This window comes from Lonchura striata, chromosome Z, assembly GCF_046129695.1.
Source record: "Lonchura striata isolate bLonStr1 chromosome Z, bLonStr1.mat, whole genome shotgun sequence".
NCBI lineage: Eukaryota > Metazoa > Chordata > Aves > Passeriformes > Estrildidae > Lonchura > Lonchura striata.
Window position 1 is genome coordinate 21,294,731 of NC_134642.1, and position 12,961 is coordinate 21,307,691.

Consider the following 12,961-nt stretch of genomic DNA (forward strand, 5'->3'; position numbering starts at 1 on the left):
GCTGCTGGAACCACAGCACAGTGGACCAAGTCTGCTGGGCTTCCTGTCACTTTTCTGAATGGACTGGGCTAACATGTGATGAAGGGCCTGGAGAACAAAAAGGGGTAAGAGAGGCTTTACAGAGGCAAGGGATATCTTCTTAAGTGCATGTGTGTTAGTTTCTTTTAATACCATAGTTGATAATTTGTAGTCTGTCAATTGATGACAAATTCCATGGCTGAAATTTCTCAAACTTCTTATGTCTGTGACAAGTGCCAAAGAAACCAAATTACAATTTTGCTGCTTAATTTTCTAGCAATTAGTAATTTTCTGCTTCTTTTCCTTTGCCAGTTGGAGCCTTTCTCACATCACATGGTGCTTTGGTATGACCCCAGTATTTCTCCTCATATAGAATGCTTTATTTGTGCCTTGTATCCTTCAGTGTTTTCTCCAGATTTTCTGTTGATTTTCTGCACCTGACAGTCCTTTCCTATCATTGTGTCCACTGATTCTTTGTGTCATCATAATGTGCTCTCTTAATTTCATTATTTTCTGATTAAGAAGAAATGTCAGAAAACTGGGATAGAATTTGAAATAAAATCCTGTTGCAAAGTGATTACTTAAATGCCAATGCAGCTAGTTGTATTCAGTAAAATGAAAAGCTGTTGTAAAATATTTTCTTGTATAAAGCTGCTTATGGGTTATGAAGGTTTCCATGGCATTTAAGTTTTCACAGAAGTGTGTATACAATGTTCCCCATCTCAGGTCATTTATGGCTGAAGATTTAAATGTCTTGAGGAGTAATTAAGTTTCCTTGGAAAAACTAAATCTTCGCCTAGTAACTCAACCTGCCTTTGGTTTCTCTACAGTCTCTTTCATGGAACAGGTGCCTATCTTTACTGTCATTTAAACTGAGCTCAGATTTAATTGATGCAGACTATTACCTATATCAAAAATGACATTTGGAAATAATCTGGCAAAATGTAGAAACTTTAAATTAAGTCTTCTATTCTATAAAGATGTCATTTCACAGAATCACAGAATATGCTGATTCAGAAGGGACCCACAAATAATCATCTCAGGTTTTTATCCTTTTCCAAGAGAAAAAAGTGTTTTAATTGTTAAAATCTCTCAAATATTTGTGTGTTCTTGTGGGAAAGATGTAATAGGAACACAAAATTTGCTGGATGGTGCTCTCCAGTGCTGGAGAGATAATGTTGCAGTGTTCCACAGGGTATCTGTCGTGGTTTGACACGGGAAAAGAATTTTCTCAGAAGGAAGAGGTCAATCCATTCAGGGGTCAGGTTTGGATACTGACACTTGGGGTGACCAATTGAAGGTGGACACGCCTCTGAGAACACAGAGGGGTTAAAAGCAGAATTCCCAGGAGAACTCGCTCTCTTTGGTTCCGGTCATCAGAGGGTGCAGACCTCCCCTGCCCAGCCACGAGCTGGGTGCGGGAGGGGAAGCCATGCAGCCTGCAGAGATAGGCCAGGGGATGAAGGGTCTGGAGCCGAGCTGGGCCAGCTCCTGCAGACGGAAGGGTGGAGAACATCTGAGATGTCTTTGTTCCCCTCCCCCAACCTAGAGGGAAAGAGACAGAGAGCCTGTAGACACCTGGATATTTGCCAGCAGAAGAGAAGGAGAAGGGAGGGAAGATGCCCAGTGTGGGAGACAGGAGATGGAGTCCTGGGCCGAGATTTCAGCCGTCCGGGGAGTCCGGGAATTTTAATCCTTTCCTGGGAAATTAAGGCTATGTGAAATATTACTCCTCCTCAATTTGAAGGAAAGAGATAGACAGCCTGGGACCTCAGCTGTTAGGGAAAGAAGGTTGGGGGGAGATAATGGAGTGGCTTTTGGCTGGACTCTTCTTGTTAGCCATAGACTGAACCAGTCCTTCCTCCAAGAGAGACTGCATTTTAGGGGGATGCAATGGTGAGCCAAGAGACTCCTTCAGCAACTACCAGTTGAACAGAGAAAAGCTGTGGAGGGTGTGATGATGCCCTCCATCTTCATAGAAGAAGAGAAGACGATCTCTGTTCTTGGACCCTCGGCCCCTGGGGAAAATGGGGGGGACTCTAGTCCCAAAATGAGACACTGGACTGTTGTTCCTGTTGGTCCTTGGCAAAGCATCCTTAAAGGAACCCTATAAGCAGTTTCTGTCCATGCACGGTGGTGAGAGCACTGTGACATGGAGAGGAGAGTGTCACACTGGCTGGTGTGTCTGGGCAGTGCCATGTGTGACATGGAAACACAAGAAGTGGCAGCTGTGTTTCCTGGGGGTCTATGGTGCAAGAGAGACTCCTCTCTCCCCTGATGGACTCAGTATTGATTATGTGGAAGGGTGAAGACTGGATTAAGGGTCCAAATGTGTCTCGCTGTGGTTGGTTGGAGTTGGGTGGTGGGAGGAGGAATGTTTTGAAAGGTTTTCATTTCGAATTTTGTGGTTTTTTTTTTTTCCTTTCTTTTTTTCTTTTACAGTAATAGTGGTAGCTTAATAAAGTTTTTTTTCCCTTTGTTATTAAGCTTAGGCCTGCTTTGCTCTGTTTTCAATCACATTTCACAGCATTCAATTGATAGGTTGCATTTTCATGGGGGTGCTGGCATTGTGCCAGTGTCAAACCACGACAGTATGAAAATACACAGAAGTACTGATGATCATTATGTGTTTGGGGTTTTTTTCTGGATATGTTATGCCATACTGCTTCTACCTTTTTTCTTTCTCTTTTTCTGTAAACAATAGTACTCAATGAAAACCTTCAACAGAAAGTGACAGAGACTGAGAAAATGTTTCATAATGCTAAAGAGAAGTGGAAAGAAGAACAGCAAAGACTCACAAAGGTGAAGGATGATATCAGCAGAATTTATAACAATGTATATGTATACCTTCTTAAAGAAAGAAACAAAGTAGAAACTGTTTTACTGGTATGGTGTAGTAATAATTGCATGAGATAATGGCTGGAACTTTTTTGGTGTGAAGCATGTAGTGGATTCTGGTGTAGGAAAAAATTCCCCAAGTAGCTAAATGCTGCAGAGTATTTCTGAAGAATGTTGCCTTTCTAAGTTACACTTGGCATGTGACAGTCTTTCTTACTTTGATGAAATGTGTTATGGCCGATGTTGATAGTGAATGCCCAAATCAAGTTACCGATGCACAGTCCATTTGCACTGTTATGCAGTACTGAGTCAGTAAAATTGGGACACCTAACACCCACTGATTCAATTTCCCTGTTACTTCCCCTCAGTATGGCATCCAGTAGCCTGTGAATATGAAAACAGTTTGTATAATATGAAGACAACATACTTTCAAGGAACCTGAATGGTGATGATGGGATTTTGAGCTGTGCATTGTATGTTACTCACTTCATACCACATAAGAAAAGTAATAGTTGTTGGTAATTCTGCCATTTGGTTAGATAAAAATCACCTAATGCTTAGAAATGGCATTATAATCTGTTCCAGATTGTGGGGTTTTGTTATTTAGTAATTAATTTCCTCATATTTCCTGATTTATACTGATATTTATGTATCCTTTGGGTGTTAAATGTATAAAAAATAATAAAAGTACAAACTTGTTTTTGCACCTTTTTTAGACAGTCAAGCTATTCAAAACTGAAATATATTTAGAAGAAATCATGTACCATTATGGTGTGGAAGTGCTGAGTGAACATACCTAACTTTTGCATGCTCCACAGGAACACAAGCAATTACACCACTGTACTTCAATTATACTTTTGTCTTTTTAAATGACAAGTTACATATGTTGTGTCTTACCTATGTAAGAATACTATTTGATGAAAAAACAGAATGTATTCAGCTGTAGTTATTCTTCATAAAAAGAAATGTATGCAGAGGCTTTGTTAAGGCCGATAGACATTTGAATTGCATGGTGGGTGCAGAGAGCAGATTGCTGCTAAAAGATTAACTTTTTAATATATTTTCTTCCTTTGTAGTCTCTTCTAAGATGTGACAGACTTGTCTCAGTTTGGATGGTCATTGGTCAAGCAGTGGAAAATTTTCTGGTTACTTTCTTCCTAACTGGTCAGCTCCAAGCCTTGGACAGTACCAGTCTTCCCAAATGACACTAAATTTACCTGGTAGCTTGATAGCCAAATTCTGACAGCAAACCTACCTGTTGTACTGGGTTATGGTGCTGTTGCTCAGATTCTATATGGCACCTGTAGAAGCAGCTTGCAAAGCAAAACAGGGCAGAGACACTCCCTTAATTACATATATTTCAAAAGCACTGACTCTTCAGCTTTTTGAAGTCAAGATCTGGAAGGAGTGGTGCAGTTATGACAGCTGTAGTAGAAATCAGGTAGTGTATGGATAAATAGTGTTTCTGTGCATGAACTGCAAAAGGAGTTGCATTGTGCTGTTTATCTTAATGATGAAGAGACCTGATGGTGGAAAAGGGTCCCACTGATTTGAATTTTCTATGAATAAAGAATAAAAAGGAAATTCCCTTGTCCCCAGAATAATTTTGAGGATATGTTGAACAGTACTTTGAGAGACTAATTGGGAGAACTGTAAAGGTGTAGTTAAAAAAAAAAAGACGGTTTTAGAGGAGAATATGTGAATTCATTGACATATGATACCTGAAGGTCCTTCTCAAACCAACAGAAACATGAGTCATTTTTCATTCAAAGTCAATGCTTGAAAAACTAAGGTTAGGTTTAGGCTATGAGGAAATTTACTCTTAGTCACATCTTTCTTATTAAGTTACTGGGTAACACAGGCTAAGAGTGGTGCTTTGGCTCTGTGTTCTGGCTAACAGTAGACTGACTTAATTTGAGGAGGATTTGGAATGAACTTGTCATGTCTTGTATATAGAGTTTAGAAGTGTTTATTCAGTGCATTTAATACTGTATAAAAATAATGATGTTTTAAGAAGTATACTATACTCTTAGAAGTGATTGTAGTCAGATGAAAAGGAACAGTGTATTGCTCAGGTCATTGTGTTCTCTGTCAATGTATGTTGACTTGGAAGTGGAAGGTGATTTATAGAAGCAGGAGTTTGGTTGGAAAAGTGCACTAAAGGTATATAATTGCTTACTCCTAAAGTGTGTGATTCACTACTAGACGTCAACTACCAATGTGCTTTGAATAGCAAAATTTTTGGATTTAGTTCAATTGCAAATAGTTCAGTTTTTCTGCTTTTTTTTTGTGGTGTTCCCTTGCCCATTACCCTAGTTATAGTTACATATAGTTATAAAATTCTGGGAAATAAAAAATACATGCATGAATGTTAAATCTGGACTTGACTATCTTAGTTGTTGTTTGAAAGTTAAACTGATTTAATTTGGCAGATAAATATCAGAGGTTTGTAGGTTTGTAAACTAAAGCTTCAAATGTGTTCCAGTCTTCAGTGTTATGTATTTACAGTCATGTTTTAAATAATTCATAGTTATTATGAGTTATGAGAGGAAAGCTTCATAAAGTGGTCTTAATATGTACGTAGAAGCGAGAGCCTTAACATGAATGGCAAATCCTGGTTCTAAACCTGCACTTTGTGAACTACAAGTCTGAACTTAGCTGTGAAAATGCTGAGGTAGGCATAGAAATGAAGTTAATTTAATCTACTAAAATGTGTCTCTCTGATATGGAGTTAAAGTAATCCTCTCTGTTTTTTAACAGAGAAAGTTTTGTGTTGTGCTATATTGAGTGTGCTTAGCATTGTGTTTGGTATATGGTAAAAGATGTTGGAGTTCAATAGTAAATGCAATAGCATCATCTTGTGGTGAGTCAGAATATAGTATTCCTTCACAGAAGCACTCAGTTTTTCCTTGGACTATTTGTGAAACTGTGCTGTTTATGCACACTCTAAACCAATCGACCAGCCATGTTTTTGATAAGTAAATATGTATAGTGAGTGTATGTGACATGCAGGTACACATGTATATATGTAATGGTGTTTCTTTTTTAGCATGGTGAAATATGTTTCTTTCTGAACCTTCTAAATGCAGGTAACTGCTGGAAAAGTCTGACACAGTTTTACCATGTCTGGAAAGTTCAGAGACTTCAAGATTCTGAAGTCATGTTGATTTGTTTAACAAGCTTGATGTATTATTCATGTCAGTTTTTTGAAGTCTTGATGTAGTATTTTACCAGGAAGCTATGTATTACTTATTTCATATGCACTTTTCACAGCTCACTTCTGTTAAAATGTGGAAGATAAATCTGAAGCAAAATATTTATATATCTTTCCAATATAGAAAAGATGAGAGTAGTTTTAAATTTGAGTAAAAGTAACTTTTTTTTGCATGCTGATGGGAAGAAACCTCTTAATTATTTTGGTATTACAGGCAAAGTTAGATTACCTTAAATTTAATCCATATCCAAATAGACTGTTTTTGAAATATTTTGATTTACTGAGGTTCCTGTTTTTTAATTCACTTGTTTCATAAGCATGTTCCTTGTTACCTTTTCAGTGAATGCCAAAAAATCATGCCATAGTGCCTCCACATGAAAAAAGAGAAAATGAATTAATTTTTCAGTTACTAGCTGGAGTGTCACTAGTTGTTAATAGATGTTGTCATGAATCCCTTAGTGTCATGTTTAAGAGGCCAAAACTTTCTACCTTCAGTCATGAAGAACTTCTAAAATTTGTTTTAGACTTTGGAAAATACTCATATTTCTTTGATCTTCATGTATAAGCATGGTTCTGGCAAATTTCAATCTTCCAAAGAATCGTTCTTCATGAATAAATAATTTTCTTTTCCTTCTCCTCCCTGCTCTGCAGATGCCTTATGATTAGTAATTTTAAGGGACAAGATTATGTGATGTAAGATTAATAGCAGAATTTGTAGACCAGTTGGTTTATTTTCACAAAATGTCTCTTTGTCTCTTGCTATGATAAACTATAGGAATAAATGAACAGGAGGACTTATGATAATCTTTCTGTGTTTTGTGCGGAAAGTAATTGGCTTTCAAAAGGTCTTCCAGCTAAGTCACTGGATTTGTAACTTGTTTCTGATGCTAGTTATGGAAAAGCTTACTCCTGTCCACCAGACCAAAGCTATTCTTTTTTAAGGCTTCTGGAATCCCCAGCTTAAATATGCGATAGGCTACTGGGGGCTCATTATTTGGCTACTTTCCTCTGTGTCTGGTGTGGCTTGAATGAGGATTTTGTAGTAGTGACTCCACAGAGTGTGGAATTAGTAATAGTGTTAGTAATTACACCATCCTGTATCTTGGTTCAACTTCCAAAGGCAGAAATTGTGGAGAGGAGCAGCTTAGTTATTTTATCTTTCCAAGAAATTCATAGTTCATGTAGTTAATTTTATAATTCTGTTTCTAAGAAAAGTCCTCAGAATAGTAGAAATTAAGAATATTTATTCTGTGGGAGTAACTTTCAACAAATGTCTGATGATTTGAAGTTCTAACAGAATAATGACAAAGAGAAACTTCAGTCATTTCATCAAACTGTTTACCTCTCCACCATTGCCATTGAGCTGCAAGAGAGAGCAGATTGGAACAGCAGCCTTGTACTTCTTTAGAGAAAAATTTCCTGTGGAGAATTGGCTCTCATTTTTGTATAACTGCAGAAGGTCATGTTTGTAGTGAGTTGTGAGCCAACATATGTTATCTGGCGGTGAATGAAGAACGTCTGTTGTTGGGTAAATGCGTGACATGTGCTGATGTGTTAGATTTTATTAACCTGTTTTGATGCAGTCTTTCCTGTTTTGGTCTTTCTACTTTATTTTAGCAAAAGTAACTCTTAATGCCTTATTTCTTTTTTAGGAGCTGAATAATGAACTGCAAAATATACGCAAGAAATTGAGAGATATGGAAGTGGAGCACAGTGGCTGTAATGAGGTGCTGAAATGCCAGGCCAATGAACTTAAATGCAGCACTGAACGAGAGAAGAGACTTTTAAAGGAACTTGAAGTAAGGCTTTTTGACTATTGCTATTAGTCTCAACAAGCACTGACACTAAGCAATTTCATTTTTGAGGGATGGAACCTTCCAGTTAGGCTGGAATTCTGTGTACTTGATGAACAAAATATTGAACATCTGTTTTGCAGTAACGGCTGAAAACGTGAATGCCACTTTTATTGTGAATTTGGCTTGAGACTTGTGTTTAAACATCAGATAGGAAAAGGTTTATATAAGTGTGAAAACAAGGCTAACTTTACTTCAGGAAATCTAAAATCTTAATTTGTCTATCTTCTTGTATTTTTGGTTTAATGGATTTCTGGTGGAGAATCTGCTGGAGCTGCAGAAATTGCCAGATGATGTGCTAGGTGAGGGAGTAGAATATTGAAAGATCACAATGGTCTTACAACAGCCTCCTCCTAGAGTTAGTTACTAGAGTTAGTTACTGCATCTTTAGTTCTCCTCTCTGTTGAGTTGGCATCCATGTTTCAGAAGTCTCTTGTATTTGAGAATAATATCTTGTAAATAGGCTCTTTACACTAACCAGCTAGTTTCCTAATAAGTTTCAATATTTTATTTGTCAACTAATAGGTTTTGTAGTAGTTATATTATATGTTCGTACAGTCTGGACCAAGACTTTCTTGGTAGAACATTTGTCGTTGCAGAAAATCATATTGACAATTCTTTATCCTGATGTATGTTTTCTACCAAAGGCATCATTAAATATTTTCTGCACTGAATTTAACAGAGCTGTCACTTCTTAAATATTAAACCTTAAAGAAACAAGTTACATAGTTTTCAGCTGTGTTTTTTTCCTGTTGTTATTCTCTTAAAGGCAAAACAAATGTTTTAAGTGTTGATTTTTAGGTAGGTAGAGTCCTGCATTAAAGATGAAGCACAAAAGAAAATTCCTACAGGGAAGATCAAAGCTCATCAACTAAAAACACTGACTTATTGACCAACAAAGTAGACCTTTGTGCCCCCAAAGAATTCTACAGGAAATCTATTGTCATGTATTTTGAGCTGCACTTATTGGCCTAAGTGGAATTGCTTTCAGTTGGAATGTGTTGCATACTGTGAAGTTCCAATAGCCCTTTTAAAAAGCACCAAGTTTTTCGTCCCTGTACTTGAATAAAAACTCTTCTTTTGACCTCATGGCTTTTTGTATACTAATGGAGAAGTCATGAGCTTAAAGGAGGAGGAGAAATGCAGCAATTTTATTTAAAATACTTTGATTGCATATACCCACCAGCTGTAAATTTGAAAAGAAAGGTTGCAGTTCCTTGAAAATCTGCAATTGCTATACTCTATGATGGTGTGATTAGGGAAATGCTGCCTACTAACCATAATAGAAAAAATATCTTTTTTGCTTCTAAATTCTTGTTAAACTATTTTAATTTTCTGAATATCTTAGTAATGTAAGAAAATATATTCATTCTGCAGAAAAATAAGTCTTGTGTTACTTACTGATAAGGATAGCTATTTAAGCAGTGATTAAGGAAAAGTATGCGATGAAACCTCTTGCATATGAAAGTTAAAGAAAATTAGTACAAGTATTTGAATCAAAAAAAACCAAACTAGGTTAGATGTCAGTACATATCCTGTCAGCAGCTTGCATCTCTACCATCTAAGAAGTAAATTGCATATGTGTAATTATCTGACAGGACCTACAGTAACCTTGTAGATGGTGATTCTACTGGGCAGCCTCCTCCTATGCTTTGCAACTACCTTGCCATGAGGAATTTTTTCCTCATATCTCATCTAAACTTCCACTGGTACAAGTTGAGGCCATTTCCTCTCATTCTGTCACTAGTTACCTGTGAAAAGAGACTGACTCCCACCTGGCTGCAGCCTCCTTTCAGACAGTTGTAGAGAGTGATAAGGTCACCCCTGAGACTCCTCCTCTCCAGGCTAAACAACCCCAGCTCTCTCAGTCACTCCTCACAGGACTTGTGCTCCAGACTGTTCACCAATTTTGTTGCCCTGCTTTGCACACACTGCAGCACCTCAATGTCCTTGAATTAAGAGCCCCAGAACTGAACACAGGATTGGAGGTTTAGTCTCACCAGTGCCGGGTACAGAAGGGAGTAATCACTGCCCTGGTCCTGCTGGCCACACTATTGCTGGTACAGGCCAGGATGCCATCGGCCTTCTTGGCCTCCTGGGCACAGCTGGCTCGTGTTCAGCTGCTGTCACCAGCACCCTCAGGTCCTTTTCTGCTGGGCACCTTTCAGTCACTCTGGCTCCAGCCTGTGGCACTGCCTGGAGTTGTTGTGGCCAAAAAGCAGAACTCAGTACCTGGCCTTGTTGAATGGCATGGTGCTGGTCTTGTCCCATCTCTCCAGCCATTCCAGCTCCCTCTGCAGAGCCTTCCCACCCTACAGAGATCAATACTCCAACCCAACTTTGTGTCATCTGCAAATGCAAATGCATTCAATCCCCTCATGCAGATCACCCCAGTGCTGAGCCCTGGGGAACCTCATTGGGGCCAGCTGGATGTACCTTCATTCCCACCACTCTCTGGGCCTGGCCATCCAGCTTGTTCTTTACCTAGCAAACAGAGTACCTGTTCGCACCATAAGCAACAAGGTTCTCCAGAAGTATGCTGTGGGAAATGGTGTCAAAGCCCCTTTATTAAAGACTAGATGTATAACATCTACAACTTCCTTCATCCACTAGGTGCATCATGATATCAATAGCCAAGCTGAATTTCTATTCAGATATAGAAGTCTTGAAGTAGTACACCGCAGACAGAATGGTCTACATTTTTTCATTAAGTAGATCTGTATTTTTTTATCTCTCTTCATAGAATTTTTAGCTTACAGATTGAAGTTGGTAGATATAGGATACATATCTTCAATTTCCATGCTGAGTACCTCATGTTAATGATCATTTGGTTAGCAAATGGGTACTTAAGTTCTTGATGATGAGAAGAAATTTCTTAAGGTGCTTGTGTGAGGAGTAGTGTACCTCTACTTAAACCCCAGTCTTAAAATATTTTATTGTATGCTACTTTCTGAAAAGCAGTGGAGATTAACGTTTTCTGGAGTTCACAAATTGTTCTTTTGCTACCCTCTGCTGGACATGACAGAGAAATCCATGGGAAAATACTTGGGTTTTGATAAAGGAAGAAAATGTTAAATTTAATTTTTTTTTTTCTTTTAGTACAATGACACTTGTATAAGGAATTATATCCAACAGATTGTTATAAAAAAAGGAATTTTCAAAAAAACCTGCCTGCTGCCCATTTTGGTTTTTTTTTTTTTCCCGTTCTTATTTTTCTTCAAATATTAGTCTGGTTTTATCCTTCAGCGATTACTCTGATCATGGTCAAAAAGAGGAAATTCCTAGTTTCCAGAGTTAGAAATTAGGAGAAAGAATAATTACAAGTTTCTGTGGACTTTTTAGTTGAAAAATAGCTGCACTGTCTGACCTATTAGCTTTCCAGTTTGCAGTGATGCCAATATGTTGCATAGATTTGGAGTGCTAATGAAGTAGAAAACACACTGTGCCAGAAAAATTGAGATTGAGAACTAGATGATCAGATATCATTCTACCTCTTTGGCCTGAGGTAGCCAAATAAATTATTGATCTATTGCTATTCAACTCATCACGATAATACTATTTATGATAATCAATTTTCCAGAACCAGTGTCTTTTATTTTAACTTTTAGCTCAATTGCTAATGAGGATTCTTGGTAAATACTTGAAAAAGACAAGACAAGAAAACTTGTCATATAAAAATAATGTTTCTTATGGTGTATTTAGCCAAAAAGATGGGTGGGAAACTGCTTTTGCAATGAAAATGTAGACTTTACCACAGGAAACAAAATTATTATTTTACACATTTCAAACTCTTTGCCTTATTCCTATAAATGTAATGATTTTCTGTTATTTTTTAATGTTTTTGAGGCTGCCAACTCTTAGTAAGCTGAAGCTCAAAGTCTCTCATTTTTTTAAGTCTTTCTTATAAGGCTTGAAAAATAACTTCCATAACTTGGTCTATTTAATTTCTGGGTCTGAGTACATTGTCATATTTCTGAGATTTCCAGTTTCCATTTAGACTAATCCCTTAGCTTTCACATTGCCTTTTCTACTTCTCGTGCCTCCACTATGTATATTGACATGTGGTGCTAAACATGTATGCTTGTATTAGCTTGGGAATGCTGCTATGATGCAAAGAGGGCTCGAGGAATGGTTAATATCTGTATGTGTTTGAAGTATATGTATGTGCAATACTTGAAGGCTGTAGGCTTATTTCTCACTCTCTCTGTGTTAGTGAAACATGAAATTTAGGTCACAAATAAAATCAGCTTACCCCTATTTAATCTTCTGCTTTCTAGAGTGTCCACAGTGTCATCCAAGATTTTTCGATGCTGTGACTGTCATATATTAGTTACTACGTGCTTAGTATGTAGTATACTTATGTATACTTATATATATGGGTATATATCCAAAGAGATATACTTTCTCTAGATAAAAATGTATAGTACCATATACTATATACTATACTTAGAGGTTTCTAAGCATTGCAGGTTTTGTAATGGGAACTTTCTGGTGGCTCCAAAGTTATATTTTTTGAGTGAGAAGCTCACTGACATAATGATTTCTGCAAAGCATTTGACAGTGTTGCATACAACATCCTTGTTTCTAAAATGGTGAGACATGAATTTGATGACTGCAACACTTGGTACATAAGGAGTTGGCTGAATGGTTGCCCTCAAAGGGTTATGGTCAATGGCTTGATGTCCAAGTGGAGAGCAGTGGTCAACCAGGAGTTGGAACCAGTGATTTTTAACATCTTTGTTGGTGGCATGGACAGTGGGATCAAGTGCACTCACAGCAAGTTTGCTGACAAGACTGAGTTTTGTGGGGCAGTTGACACACTGGAAGGCAGGGATGCCATTCAGGGGGACTTTGACAGGCTTGAGAAGTGGGTCTATGCAAACCTCTTGAAGTTCAGCAAGGCCAGCTACAGGGTCTTGCACCTGCCCCAGGGAAAACCCAAGTATGCATACAGGCTGAGCAGAGAATAGAGTGAGAGCCCTGTGGGGAAAGACCCTGGGGATACTGATGGGGATGAGAGGCTGGACAGGACCCAGCA

At 37.9% G+C, this 12,961-nt stretch overlaps 1 protein-coding gene across 1 annotated transcript in view; it reads left to right on the forward strand.

Moving 5' to 3' along the window:
• CCDC171 (coiled-coil domain containing 171) overlaps nucleotides 1-12,961 on the forward strand; it is a 161,251-nt gene that overhangs the window by 12,106 nt on the left and 136,184 nt on the right. Inside the window, exons 5-6 of the mRNA XM_077790231.1 lie at nucleotides 2,723-2,820; nucleotides 7,723-7,869. Coding sequence (XP_077646357.1) covers nucleotides 2,723-2,820; nucleotides 7,723-7,869 — 245 coding nt within the window. The remainder of the gene's footprint in view (nucleotides 1-2,722; nucleotides 2,821-7,722; nucleotides 7,870-12,961) is intronic.